This window comes from Aotus nancymaae, unplaced genomic scaffold (genome assembly GCF_030222135.1).
Source record: "Aotus nancymaae isolate 86718 unplaced genomic scaffold, 86718_ANA_hifiasm-v0.15.2.pri h1tg000058l, whole genome shotgun sequence".
Classification (NCBI taxonomy): Eukaryota; Metazoa; Chordata; class Mammalia; order Primates; family Aotidae; genus Aotus; species Aotus nancymaae.
Genome location: NW_026988472.1, coordinates 39395190 through 39410593, shown reverse-complemented (window position 1 = coordinate 39410593; position 15404 = coordinate 39395190). Strand labels below are relative to the sequence as shown.

The window sequence follows — 15404 nt, the reverse complement described above, 5'->3', positions numbered from 1 at the left end:
AAAACCCTATCTCTACTAAAAATTAAAAAATTAGCTGGGCGTGGGGGTGGACGCCTGTAATCTCAGCTACCCTGGAGACTGAGACAGGTGAATCGCTTGAACCTGGGAGGTGGAGGTTACAGTCAGCAGAAATCGAAATCATGCCACTGCACTCCAGACGGCAACAGAACAAGACTCTGTCTCAAAAAAAAAAAAAAAAAAAGATTAGATGAGACGTCAAACTTAAAAACTTTTGGGCATCAAAGGATACAATTAACAGAGTGAAAAATCAACCTATAGAATACAGGAAAATATTTACAAATTGTGTATCTGATCACGAGTCAATAGCCAGAATATATATAAATACACACATACCCCCTCCTACAACTTAACAACAAAAAAATCAAATAACCTTTTTAAAAAAATGGGAAAGGACTTGAATAGACATTTCTCCAAAGATAATATACAAATGGCCAACAAGCAGATGAAAAGATGCTCAATGTCACCAATCAGAGAAATGTCCATTGAAACTACAATAAGCTATCATCTTATACCTATTAGGGTGGCTAATAAAAAAAACAGAAAATAGGCCGGGCGTGGTGGCTCACGCCTGTAATCTCAACACTTTGGGAGGCCGAGGCGGGTGGATCACGAGGTCAAGAGATCGAGACCATCCTGGTCAACATGGTGAAACCCCGTCTCTACTAATACAAAAAATTAGCTGGGCATGGTGGCGCGTGCCTGTAATCCCAGCTACTCAGGAGGCTGAGGCAGGAGAATTGCCTGAACCCAGGAGGCGGAGGTTGCGGTGAGCCGAGATCGCGCCATTGCACTCCAGCCTGGGTAACGAGCGAAACTCCGTCTCAAAAAAAAAAAAAAAAAAACAGAAAATAAGTGTTGGCAAGGATTTGAGAAACTGTATACTACTGGTAGGATGTAAATGGGGCAGGCACTATTGAAAACAATTTGGAGACTCCTCAAAAAATTAAAAATAGGCTAGGCATGGTGGCTCATGTCTGTAATCTCAGCACTTTGGGAGGCTGAGACAGATGGATCGCTTGAGGTTAGGAGTTCAAGACCAGTCTAGGAAACATAGTGAAACTCCATCTCTACAAAAAAAATTAGCCAGGCGTGGTGGTGCCCCTGTAGTCCCAGCTACTCAGGTGGCTGAAGCAGGAGAATCACTTGACCTTGGGAGGCAGAGGTTGCAGTGAGCCAAGATCGTGCCCCTGCACTCCAGCCTGGGCAACAGAGCAGGACTCTGTCTCAAGAAAAAAAAAGAAGTAGAAAAAAAATTAAAAATAGGACTATCGTATGATCCAACAATTTTACTTCTGGGCATACATCCAAAAGAATTATAAGCAGGATCTAGAAGAAATATTTGCACACTATGTTCATAGTAGCATTATTCACAATACTTAAGAGGTAACCTAAATGTCCACTGACAGAGGAATGGATAAACAAAATGTGGTCTGTACATACAATGGATTACTCAGCCTCAGAAAGGAAGTTCTGACACAAGCTACAACCATGAATGAACCTTGAGAACATTACACTAAGTGAAATAAGGCAATCGGAGAGAGACAAATCCTGTACAACAAGGTTGTTCAACCCGTGGCCCATGCGGCCCAGGATGGCTTTGAATGCAGCCCAACACAAATTTGTAAACTTTCTTAAAACATTATGTGATTTTTTTGCAATTTTTTTTTTTTTTAGCTCATCAGTGATCATTAGTGTATTTTATGTGTGGCCCAAGATAATTCTTCTTCTAATGTGGCCAGGGAAGCCAGAAGATTGGACAGTAGTGCTGTGCAATTTCACTTATATGAGGTACCTGGGATAGTCACAGAAACAGAAAGGAGAATGGTGGTTGCCAGGGACTGGGGAAGAGAGCAGTGGGCAGCTGTTTAATGAATGGGTACAGAGTTCCAGATTTACAACATGAAAAGTTCTAGAGCTCTGTTTCACCATATGTGGACATATTTAACCATACTGAACTATATGCTTAAAAGTGGTTAACATGGTAAATTTTATATGTATTTTTTTTGCCACAATAAAAACCAAGCCAAGGGCAGGTGCGGTGGCTCACATCTGTAATCCCAGCACTTTGGGAGGCGGAGGTGGGTGGATTACTTGAGGTCTGGAGTTCGAGACCGGCCTGGCCAACATGGTGAAACCCCGTCTCTATTAAAATACAAAAATCAGCTGGGCGTGGTGGTATGTACCTGTAATCCTAGCTACTCAGGAGGCTGAGGCAGGAGAATCACTTGAACCCAGGAGGTGGAGGTTGCAGTGAGCCACGATCGCACCACTGTACTCCAGCCTGGGCGACAGAGCGAGACTCCATCTCAAAAAAACAAAAAAGAAAACAAAACAAAGCAAAAGTTTCTATTCTGACGGCAGCTTCAATATTCAGCTATCCTCCAATGCTCTCACTGCATATGAAAAGCCCAGGACATGTAAAGGGATAGCACTCCCCTTACTTACAGAATGACACAATTTCGAGTGGAGGGCCCTGCCTTATTTTGGTTGTCCTTCAGACAACCAAAATATATATAAGCTAAAGCCTGCTGGAAAGAGTTTAATTGATTTTGCCATGATACTATTAACATCAGCTTTAAAAAGTAGTATATGCAGCATGCTGTGGTAAAATTAGGGCGATCTGGTCTAGATCTCTTATTGACCAGCTGTTATATTTTGGGCACTTGCCTTTTTGCTTCTTTCTTTCTCCTCTCCAAAACAAAGGATTTGGACTAAATGATTCATTTTAAGTTGGCAGATTGTGTGGTTCTCTTCACCAGAAAAGCAACGAGTACATATCCTTCTTTTGCAAGATCCTTTTAGGTGCCTGGAGACAATGCCTTAGAAAAGCAGGAAGATGTCAGGCCGGGCGCGATGGCTCACACCTGTAATCCCAGCACTTTGGGAGGCCAAGGCGGGCAGATCACGAGGTCAGGAGTTCGAGACCAGCCTAGCCAATATGGTGAAACCCCATCTCTACTAAAAATAAAAAATTAGCTAGGGGTGGTGGTGCACACCTGTAGTCCCAGCTAGTCAGGAGGCTGAGGCAGAAGAATCGCTTGAACCTGGGAGGCAGAAGTTGCAGTGAGCCAAGATTGGGCCATTGTACTCCAGCCTGAGCTACAGAGGAAACTCCATCTCAGGAAAAAAAAAAAAAAAAGTGAGAATATTTCATCATTTTTCTAATTTTGACAAACATGTCATAAAGAATGCTACTTGTATCAACATGGAAATTAAGACAGCGAGATCAAACAGTGAACACAAATAGAGGAGACGAAAGGAGGCTCGTGGCTACTGTAGTGATGAGCCCACTCTGCCCTCTTAGGGACATGTGTCCCTCTACCTGAGCAATGACCTGGCTGGGAAGCTCAGAGACTAAGGCCCAGGTGACTACTGTAGGTTCTGGAACAAGCATGCAGCCCCTCTGCTATGGGTTGGGTTCAGTCACGTTCATCTGATGTCCCCTGCACACATTTCTAGGGTCTGCAGAGCATCCTTGTCTAGCACTCCCCTTATTTACAGAATGACACATCAGACATTCCAATCAGTGTCGCACACATCCAACTGCCCTGCCACTTGATGAGTAATTCAAAGAGGTCAATTTTGCCAGAGCTGGCAGTCTCTATCCAAAGATGCTGGAAGTAGAACACGAGTACGGGCCTTCTATTTTGCGACTGGCAAGTTCTGTTTTGTTTTTAACCTGGGACTTTGATTCTGATTTTCTTCTTCTAGACCATCCAGCTCACTGGCTGGATCCCTGGTCAGAAAATTCTGAATACACTCATGTATCTAACAAAGTCCCATTTGTAAAAGCAACAGCAAATAAAAATTACTCATAGAGGATTCCATGCCATCAAGCAGCAAGCAGTTTAACTTAAAGTAGCCCTGAATGGGCTCCTGAATTCAGTGAAGTGGGAGGTAGCAGGGAAAGCTGACCGGTTGGAGCCGACTTTCCCACTAACAGAGAGCTCTTGACATCTGAGGGTCAAAAGACATCCATTACTGCCAACCTTCAGTAACTCATTTCTGGCCATGATTTGCTCCACTTTCTGAGAGCTAAAGGTCAACTTTAATGCAGGAAAACTTGTTTCTTGTTCACCACTGTTTTCCCCTTTACAGATAAAAGGTAATGCCATAAACTCCCTGAAAACTATATATACCAGTTGGGTATCTCCTATCCGAAACGCTTGGGACCAGAAGTGCTTTGGATTTGGGGTATTTCAGATTTGGGACTATTTGCATTATACTTATGAGTTGAGCATCCCTAAGTCGAAATCCAAAACACTACAATGAGCATTTCCTTTGAGCATCAGGTCAGCACTCAAAAAGTTTTGGATTTAGGAGCACTTTGGAGTTCAGATTTTCAGATTAGAGATGCTCAATGTGTAATGCAAACTCCTACTACGCTGATGGCTGGCCAAGTTAAGCCTAAAGCAAAAATGTGAAATTCAGGATCAGATTACATGTATAAATGAAGCAAGTATGGCAATCCTACAGAAAAGCCTTAGTTTCTTGGAGAAAATGAGGTTCTCAGCACTGAGGACCCTGTCTGGCCCTATTAAATAGAGCCACTGTCTAATAGGAGATAATTGGACTAGAAGGAAAAGACTCATCAAGGAGAAAGGTGGCTCTCCGGTGTGCAATCCCAGCCATTCTGCTTCCAAACTGGAACCGTATTCATCTCAGGATCACTTCATTCTGCTATACCTGTTTCTCCTAAATAGCAATTTTCCATTTCTTTCTCTCTCTTTTTTTTTTTTTTGAAACAGGGTCTCTACTCTGTCACGCAGGCTGGATTGCAATGGTGCAGTCATGGCTTACTATAGCCTCCACTTCCCAGGCTCAAGCAAGCCTCCCACCTGAGCCTCCTGAGTAGCTGAGACTACAAGCACAAGCCATCACACCTGGCTAACTTTTGTATTTTTCGTAGAGACGGGATTTCACCATGTTGCCCAGGCTGGTCTCAAACTCCAGAGCTCAAGTAATCTGCCTGCCTCGGCCTACCAAAGTGCTGGGATTACAAGCATGAGCCACTGCGCCCGGCCCCAATTTTCCATTTCAAATCTTGTTTGATTCTTGTTATTTTGAGAAGATGGCAATCTATTATTTCATTCTCTGTTTGACAACAGTTACCTCTACTACCTCTGGGAAAAAGACTTAGTGAAGACTAACTTAAAAGGCCCTTATGATTTTTATTTAATGAGCCAATTTTTTAATAGCACTTACAATGTGCCAGGCACTCTCCCAAGAACCTTAGAAGTGATAACTCATTTAATTGTTATAAATCAAGCACAGGTAAATATAAATAAGAATGGAGCTCACGATGCTGGGGGAACAAGGTTACAAGACTGCTTTTTCAGGCTAAATGAAGACTGGCCTTAATACACAACAATGCTTCCCACCTTGGGATGCTGGGTTTAAAGGCTGCTGGGGAGAGAGTAGACACATTTCTATAGTGACACGAAGCTTCCTCCCAAAAAGGAATCAGAATCCTATCATTGTTTGTCGATGTCTACTACAAACAAGCTATATACCCAAGAGAAATGTATCTAATATGTGTAGAAAAAGCACATACAACAATGTCCACGGCAGCACTGTTCTCAGTATCCCCAAACCGGAAACAACCTAGAGGCCCATCAGCAGTAAAACAGATGATCGAGGCATAGCCATACAAAGCACTACGCGACAGAAATGGGAATGAGCAAACCACTAATCTCACGAATACAATGCTGAAGGACACAAAAGAGTGTACACTGTGTGATTCCATTTATGTGAAGTTCAAGGACAAGCCAAACTCATCTATGGACATAAAGGCTGCAACAGTGGTCGCCTATGGAGGGGGTAAGGACTGCCTGCAAAGGAGCACAAGGGAACTTCTGGGGTGATGGAAACATTTTCTTTTTTGATGAGAGTGTTATTTCTATGCGTACAGCCAATTATCAAACACAAATGATATACTTAAGATCTGTGCATTTCACTGACTATAAATTTTACCTCAATTTAAAAGAGATGTGACCTCATATGTGTGACGATGAGATGCATGAAGCCAGGGGGTGCCTGTGTTGCTGCTGTCCTAAGCTATCAGGATGGAATGATCTGTCTGATCTCACAGCTAGAATGTATATTCCAAATACAAAGCCCATGAGGACAAAGACTGGGCCTTGTCCATCTTCATAACCTTGGCATTTAGCACGTGACCTGGCTCATACTCAATGTTGAACGAAAGAAGGAAGCAGAATTCAACAGGTGGCATGTTTCAAAACCCTGCACATACATTATTGTTCTTACCTATTCAGTGCAAATGCATAGTGGAATTTAATGTTATGCTGATCGGCCAAATCACACGTAGGCAGCATCTCCAGTGTTTCCACCAGCTTCACCATCGCATCATAGTCCTGTTGGCAAGAGGTCCCAGAGTGAGCAAGAGAACAGACACAGCTCTTCACTGATTTTTCTGAATTGTTATAACCATGAGACAGCCTCAGCACTTAAAGACAGGGCCTTTCTTACAAAGGGAATTTAGTGAAGTTACTTGCAACCTTTAACAGGAGGGAAAAAGACCAGAAAATAAGAGGGATGATAGAACAGAAAAGGAATCCCTGCTATCAAGGGGCAGGAAACATCCAAAGGCAATCAAAGTAAATGAGCCCAGCAGCCAGGAAACAGCTGAGGCCGGGCGTGGTGGCTCACACCTGTAATCCCAGCACTTTGGGAGGCCAAGGCAGGTGGATCATTTGAAGTTTGGAGTTAAAGACCAGCCTGGACAACATGGTGAAACCCCGTCTCTACTAAAAATACAAAAATTAGCTGGGCATGGTGGTGGCTGCCTGTAATCCCACCTACTGAGGAGGATGAGGCAGGAGAATTGCTTGAACCTGGGAGGTGGAGGTTGCAGTGAGCCAAGATCATGCCATTATGCTCCAACCTGGGCAACAGAGCAAGACTCTGTCAAAAAAATGAAAACCAAAACAAAATAAAAAAACAGTGTCAGCAGAGATGTGTGTTAAAGCGAGCTGGACAAATACACACAGGCTTACAGTCAAAGCAGCTAGACGCCAGTCCTTCCTATTTTGCCAGAATCAAATACATTAATCTAAACGAGTGTTTTTCAACCTTGGCACTAGTGACATTTCTGGACCATAATTCTCTGTTGTGGGAGCTGTCCTGGGCACTGTAGGGTGCTGGCCTTGACCCACAGGAAGCCAACAGCACACCACCCCCTCATGCCCCCCCCCCAGCACACATTTAGTTTTTACAACTGAAAATGTCTCCAGACACTGCCAAAAATGTCCTCGGGTTGAGAACCATTGCTCTAAACTTCATAAATACCCAGGAAAAAAATGCGACCATTCTTTTTTTAAAAAAAGCTGAGATCATGTCTCAGCTAAGCCCCCTCTTAGTAGTGCCACCTATTACTCCTTCAGCCCAGGCTTAGACTCCTTGGAACTGGCCAACTTGCTGACAACCAGCTGCAGTCAGCAGAGCAGCGCTTCCCACTGAAACCCCACGCCTGTCCTGTGGCTCTGCACCTCGATGCTGCTGCCCCACAAGGGAGAAGGTGGTGTATTCTCAGAACATCTTGGCCCATCTTTGAGCCTGAATGGAAGGTTATGAAAAAAACGGATGCATGAAGGGAAGGACAAAATGAAGCACCTGGAGGGAAGAAAGGCTTCAAGAAAAGCCATTCCCATTTTCTTGCCCTGGAGGACATGACCTAATCATTATCATCATCCCTAGTAGCACCTGCTATTAAGATCAGCTAGCTGGCTGGGTGCAGGGGCTCACTCCTATAATCCCAGCACTTTGGAAGGTTGAGGCGGGTGGATCACTTGAGGTCAGGAGTTTGAAACCAACCTGGCCAACAAGGTGAAACTGCGTCTCTACTAAAAATAAAAAAAATTAGCCAGCTGTGGTGGTGGGCACCTGTAATCCCAGCTACTCAGGAGGCTGAGGCAGGAGAATCACTTGAACCTGGGAGGCAAAGGTTGCAGTGAGCCGAGACCACACCACTGCACTCCAGCCTGGGCAACACAGCAAGAATCTGGTTCAATAAATAAATAAATATTAAAAAAAACAGAAATAAAATACAATCAGCTAGTTGCATCTGTCTATCACTAGGGGCAGGAGTTCCTTAGTGGCTGACTCTATTTTAATCCAGGTCATAAATGGATGCCTCCATCCCTTCAATTTAAAGACTTCTCGCCAGCAACCCTCAATATGGCATTGTGGAAATCTACAAGTAAGGTACATGACCCTGTGTTCCTCCAAAGGGAAGGAAGGCAAGACACATTTAGAGGGGGCTCAATGGCATTCAACTTGGAGGGAGGAAAGGTTCAATTTCCTTCAGGGAACCATAGACCAAAGCCCAGTCTCAGAACTCTCCAGTAGCTTCTGATGCTTGTCTTAGAATAAACACCTACATTCCCTTGGTCCTGAATGTGTCTTCGCTAGACCTGTTCTCCCTGTCACTGATGTATAGGGGTAAACAAAGAAGGAAGTGACAAAAGCCTAAAGGAAGTCACACACCAGAGGGGTTAGAAAGAAGGACAATGGAGCCAGTCAGTCTCAGTCTGAATTCTGACCTAACTGACCTAACTGCGTGACCTCGGACAAGTTACTTAACGGCTCTGTGCTTCAGTTTCCTCATGTGTAAAATGGGGATAATCAGACTATACAGACCCTATATAGAGTTGTTAAGAGTATTAAATGAATTCGGATTTGGCAAAGGGCTTGGAACAATGCCTAAAGTTCATATAAACTGTTAAATTCTTAGCTCCTTCTGCTAAACAGTCCTGTTTATGACATCTCTTCTGGTGGGAGTCGTCACACCAGCCTCCATGTGACCAAACCTTCTCCAAAATGTCCACAGTAACAGATAAGCTGGATGACCTATGACCTAGCCACATACCTATTTGTCTATAAAACAGCCACCACCTCTGGCCAGGCGCAGTAGCTCACGCCTGTAATCCCAGCACTTTGGGAGGCCAAGGCAGGTGGATCTCTTGAGGTCAGGAGTTCGAGACCAGCCTGACCAACATGGTGAAACCCCATCTCTACTAAAGAAATTACAAAATAAGCCAGGCATGGTGGTGCATGCCTGTAATCCCAGCTACTCAGGAGGCTGAGGCAGGAGAATCGCTTGAACCCAGGAGGCAGAGGTTACAGATAGCCAAGATAGCATCATTGCACTCCAGCCTGGGCAACAAGAGTGAAACTCCATCTCAAAAAAAAAAAGCCACCTCACCACACACTGAGTATTCAAATACTTCACAAGAAGTTCCTCAAGCCAAGACAGAATGCAGCATACATGAGCCTCAGCTAGGTGGATTTCATACCTGGATATCACGGTAGGACAGGAGTAAGTTAATGACGATGTCTGAGGTCAGAACCTCAGTATTATCCATGCGGAGCTTGATCCGAGCCAGCTCTTTCGCCAGTTCCTCGCCTTGGTATTTCTCTCTGGCTTTCCGGATGTCATTTAACAAGGTTTCTTTGTAATAAACACTAGAGAAAGAAAAACACGAAAACCTCCAGTCATAGCTACGCACACACCCAGGACTATCTTGCACCCAAAATGGTTCACATTGATGTGATTTAGGCTAACACATGGGGACCTCGGCCCAGACTTGAGCCTCCCTGCACCAATAAACAGGAGATGCTTTCTACTTATTCACATCTTGTATAAACTGACCAATAAATGACAAACAAAAATCAGTTCATTCAACCTTGAAGATATTTTCAAAGGTGACTCCCATCTGTACTTGGACAACACACAGGACTTGCTGCCAACCAAACCCACTTTCTCTGGCATTTTCAAATATATACAGGGCAAGAAGGTACCTTTCTTGCATATTTATTTTCCCTACTAGTAACAAAGCCAAACAGAGCTCCAAAACCCATGAAACATACATGAGAATGTCTTTCAAGTGAATTTCTCTATCAGGTGTCTCTCGTTAGTAGTCATTAAGCTTTCTCCAACTGAGGTGAGAGCTGGAAACTGGTGTTGTGTCCCTGAGCAATACAAGATGGGATGCACAGAGGTCATGCCTGGAAACTTATTGACAGCCTTGCTCTCTGTTGCCCAGGCTAGAGTGCAATGGCGTGATCTTGGCTCACTTTACCTCCTGAGTTCAAGTGATTCTCCTGCCTCAGCTTCCCAAGTAGCTGGGACTATAGGCATGTGCCACCATGCCTGGCTAATTTTTGTATTTTTAATAGAGATGGAGTTTTACCATGTTGGTCAGGCTGGTCTCAAACTCCTGGACTCAAGTGATCCACCCGCCTCGGCCTCCCAAAGTGCTGGGATTACAGGTATGAGCCACCACACCTGGCCCCAAGAATGGTTTTTCTAATGTAAAATACAAAACTTCCTTCAGGTGGGCACCTAGCTAAGCACAAGGAAGTTTAAAAACACTTAAAGTAGTTTAAATTCACACTGAAATATCACCATAGGCTCTCAAAGAGTCAATACGATTATCTGGTACTTGGTTTAAAACCTTGAAAAATGACCTACTTTCATATACAGAGGTCAGGTTACAACAACCGTAGATTGATTTAAAATATCTTGTCTATTTTCCAAAGGAATTTTTAAGTGGAGACAGGACACTGTCTGACAGTAATACTGTTGCCCCCATTAAGAAACTGAAATGGGGCCAGGAGCGGTGGTTCACACCTGTAATCTCAGCACTTTGGGAGACCGAGGCACGCAGATCACCTGAGCTTAGGAGTTCACGACCAGCCTGGCAAATATGGTGAAACCTCGTCTCTACTCAAAAAACAAAAATTAGCTGGGTGTGGTGGCAGGCGCCTGTAATCCCAGCTACTCAGGAGGTCCAGGCAGGACAATGGCTCGAACACAGGAGGCAGAGGTTGTAGTGAGCCAAGATTGCATCCCTGCACTCCAGCCTGGGTGACAGAGTGAGACTCAGTCTCAAAATTTAAAAAAATACAAAAAAAAGAAGCTGAAATGGTCTAACTGCAGAGTGTAAAATTAGGCTGTCCATAAAAAAGAGAGTAAGCTAAATTTAATAATAGTCTTCAGAGAGAGAAAAACAATGAGATAGGAGAAGAACAAATAGTGCTTACTTTCGATAATTACAAAACAATGTCAAACAAGTGTACATACACTACATGACCTGGTCCAATGCTCACAAGAGGACCTCCATTAACATTTAAAGAATGAAGTGATGCCCACGGAAAGGATTCTGATAGAATAACATCAATGCCTTGCTTTAGTTTTCTATTTCCTTGTCGATCGCCGTCATCCCATTGATTAACAAATTAGCAGATTCTGCCAGTGTTTAAAATTATGTCACTAATTGAATGAGTCATTAAGTTGGATGCCAGCCATTGCCCATTTGGTGGACTATAAAGGCATCAAAGCTATTAAGTGTTATTTGGTTAGCCTGATAAGTAAAAAGTTGTACTTCAGCCTTATTTTTCAAGGGTAATTCTGAAAAATGATTTTAATAAACTAAGAAACCTAAAAAGAATAGTAACTTTTAGGTAAATTAAACACTGACTTGAGTATGGCTTGGAGACATCAGATATGTAATAAGCATGCAGCCATTTCTGCCTCTGTAACCAGGGTAGATGTTCCTGATCAATAAGAACTTGGAAATGGCTTCAAAGCAATTTCAGCACAGGACTCAAAATAGACTTTATAAATCTATCAGAGTTGGCACTTGAGCTAAAAACTTACTTTCCATCTGTGTTATAGATGTTTTAAACTATAAGCACCACTTCCCCTCTTAGTAACTGCTGCCAGACACTGCCAGCTCATGGGGTGGAATCCACCAACAGGTATTTCAAGTCCTCTGAAATTAAACGAAATCACAAGAGTTGTTTGCCTACTGATACATACACACACTGAATGAGAAACAAACTTGAATCCATGTCTTGCAAAGACCTCAATCATCTGGCAGATCCAAGCAAGTCTACGTCCTTGTCAGACCTGAAAATATGATATTAGGAGAGCCTTCCATAAAATTTCATCGAAGTGTTTGTTTTGCAACCAGACAATAGTTAGCAAGGCATGAGTGCATGAGGTTTTCCAGGAATGTGCCATAAAATGTCCCCCATTTGCTCTCTATGTTGGCATGTGGTAACACGTTTAGGTTCCCAATCTCCTTTTCCATTAAAGTCTGTAGAAGGTCTGCAGCCAGAGAAGAGGTGATGCGATGGAAAAGGAGACCATTAACAAGTGTGTCCCTCACACCAACACTACAGTCCAACACTCCACGGTTCAGGGTGCCACTATTTGAGCCACAGTGGGACAGGAGGTCCTCTACATTTCATTTCAGGTCAGCTCTGCCAGTGTTTGGGATTTTCATTTGTTTTGGAAGGACAAATCCTTCTCCTTGTGACACAACTTACGGGACTAAATCCTTTAAATTGGCTGCAAGCAACATAACTGGATCCGTTGGTTAAGAAGAATTTTTCTGTCTTTCACTTTCACAATAAGAACATCTGAAGGTATGGTTTCTTGGGCACTGAGGCTCCAATAGGCGAGCTCACTATTTCAGGGCTACACAGGTAGGAATCACCTAAGCCAAGATTCCAATCTAAAACCTACTCACCTCTGTCTGCATACTTCACCTCACCTAATGTAACCCTAAAGAGAACACAGCACAGTACATCCCGAGGATGGCTGCAGCTCCACTCAACGCATGCAGACTTTTAAAGCACAAGAGCATAAGGTCAGAATGACCTCACTAAGATGTTTCAAGAGCCTCAACAGCCACGAGAGTGTAAAGCCACGCTCAGAAATAATCTTGAAACACAGAATCTCAGAGCTGAAAGAGATCTTTCAAAAAAACATCACTGACAACATCCTTTAAGTTGTCTTATCTACAAGAGGGAGACCAGTCAGAGAAGAAGAGTTACATGTCAAGATCAAACAGGGAGTCAGGGCCACAGGCTCAATCCTGACTTCCTCACTCCAGTTCTATTCTGTTTTGGCTTCATCTCAGTGGCCCAGCTAAGTGAGCCAGGAAGGGACAATAGTGGGTTCTCCAGCAACTCTGGTCATTTGGAGGTGTACCGCTTCCCTGAAATTGAGGGGGATATCTTAGTGAGTCTCCAAGGGTTATTGGTAGCTGATGGGAATTACCATGAGGTCACGTGGATGTCCTTAAGGAGGCTAATGAACCTGTCCACCAAAGGCATGCACAGCGGGCCCAGGATGGTGTCCCAGTTGGGCTGTATGTACTCGGAGGCTCGCCTCTGGGCATCGCTCTCGCAGCAAAAATAATCAGCGCACGGTGTCATGATGTACGGGATGAAATAATAATTTCCACTGGATGCCTGGAAAAAAGAAACAAAGATGTTCCAGAAAGTAACGGACGTGGAAGTGTAGGGTCTGGGCAGGTGGGACCTGGTGGGGCAGGCACGGAGAAAATGCCTGAGGATGAAAACAATTTGTGCAATACAACTATGGATCTACCAGGCACAAAACAGGAAACCGCCCAATTTCAAAAGCTCTACCACATAGATATACGACAAAAATTTGGTTTCAAATACTGAACTGACCTGTATGTATCTCTGAACTTCACTGGCAGAAAGTTTAGGGTTTTAAATCTCAGAAATCATATTGTATATGTACCCAAAACCAGAGGGAACTTAATCCCCCTCATAAGCAAGGATTGCAACATGGCATATTGTTTTTCTTTCAGCATAGATAAAAAAGGCATATTATTTGATCATTTAACTGTAGGTGAACCATTATAAACTTTGTGGAATAAAAATTGTTTTCTAGGAAACACATATTAATATAGTAAGTCTCAGATCTTTTGTTTTTTTGAGACAGCGTCTTGCTCTGTTCACCCAGACTGGAGTGCAATGTCACGAACATGGCTCACTGCAGCCTCAATCTCCCAGGCTTAAGCAATCCTCCCACCTCAGCCTCCCTGGTAGCTGGGACTACAAGTGCATGCCACAGTGCTCAGCTACTATTTCTATTAGTTTGCAGAGGCTGGGGTTTTGTCATGTTGCCCAGGCTGGTCTCAAACTCCTGGGCTCAAACAATCCGCCCACCTTAGCCTCCCAAAGTGCTAGGATTACAGGCTTGAGCCACCATACATAGCCTAAATTTCATATTTTTACATGTCCTGAAATCATCATCTTATTTTGATATTTTCCAACCATTAAAAAATGTAAAAACCATTCTTAGCTCCCAGGCCATACAAAAACAGGTGGCAAGTCAATGTTCTCTTAGACAAAGCTTCTGATATTCTATTATCCCTGAAAATAGGGTTTTCTGAGAATACTTACACCCTGCTGCAAAACAGCAGCTGGAGAGAGTACCAGCTATTGGCACTAAGCCCATCAAAATACAAATACTGGCCAGGTGCGGTGGCTCACGCCTGTAATCCCAGCACTTTGGAAGGCCAAGGCAGGTGGATCATTTGAGGTCAGGAGTTGGAGATCAGCCTGACCAACATGGTAAAACCCCATCTCTTCTAAAAATACAAAAAAAAAAAAAAATTAGCTGGGTATGGTGGCACATGCCTATAGTCCCAGCTACTCAGGAGGCTGAGACAGGAGAATCACTTGAACCCAGGAGGCAGACGTTGCAGTCAGCCAAGATTGTACTACCGGACTCCAGCCTGGGTGACAAAGCAAGACTCTATCTCAAAACAAAACCAAACCCACAAATACCAGTGCTATAAGCAGAAGGGGTAAAAATTCAGGGGTGTGTGTGTGATAAGTGGGGTAGCGGGCTCATATCTACTTCACAACCATTAGGAATTGCCTACCCCATGGGGACAAAGTCCCTTTGCTACCTTTGGTAATTTTTTTTTTTTTTTTGACAAAGTCTTGCTCTGTCACCCAGGCTGGAGTACAGTGGCGTGATCACAGCTCACTGCAGCCTCAAACTCCTGGGCTCAAGCGATCCTCCTGCCTCAGCCGCCCAAAGTGTTAGGATTACAGGTGTGGGCCCCTGCACCCAGTCTTGTAATACTTTCAAGTTCTTAAAGAGACTCAAATCATCCAACATTAAGGTTTTGGTAAGTTAGAAATAAATTTCTCCCTCATCCATGCCAAGGAAGCCACGTTCCTAGACTAAATTAAATGCCATTTATATATTCAAATGTTAGACTTTCTTTCTTCCACCTTGATAAGCTTAGGTGTTGTGTCCCCACCCAAATCTCATCTTGAATTATAATTTCCGTAATCCCCATGTATCAAGGGAGAGACCAGGTGGAGGCAATTGGATCATCGGGGGCAGTTTCCCCCATGCTGTTCTCCTGGTAGTGAGTGATGGTTTTATAAGGGGCTCTTCCCCCTTAGCTCAGCAGTTCTCCTTGCTGCCACCTTGTGAAGAAGGTGTCTTGCTCCCGCTTCCCCTTCTGCCATGATTGTAAGTTTCCTGAGGCCTCCCCAGCCATGCTGAACTGTGAGTC

At 43.7% G+C, this 15404-nt stretch overlaps 1 protein-coding gene across 2 annotated transcripts in view; it reads right to left on the bottom strand.

Annotated features, from left to right (window-relative positions):
- MAP3K15 (mitogen-activated protein kinase kinase kinase 15) overlaps window positions 1-15404 on the bottom strand; it is a 149306-nt gene that overhangs the window by 89717 nt on the left and 44185 nt on the right. For both annotated transcript variants that reach the window (XM_064364478.1, XM_012434070.3), the window contains exons 4-6: window positions 13112-13305; window positions 9336-9504; window positions 6289-6395 (exon numbers count right to left, since the gene is read on the bottom strand). In XM_064364478.1, coding sequence (XP_064220548.1) covers window positions 6289-6395; window positions 9336-9504; window positions 13112-13305 — 470 coding nt within the window. The remainder of the gene's footprint in view (window positions 1-6288; window positions 6396-9335; window positions 9505-13111; window positions 13306-15404) is intronic.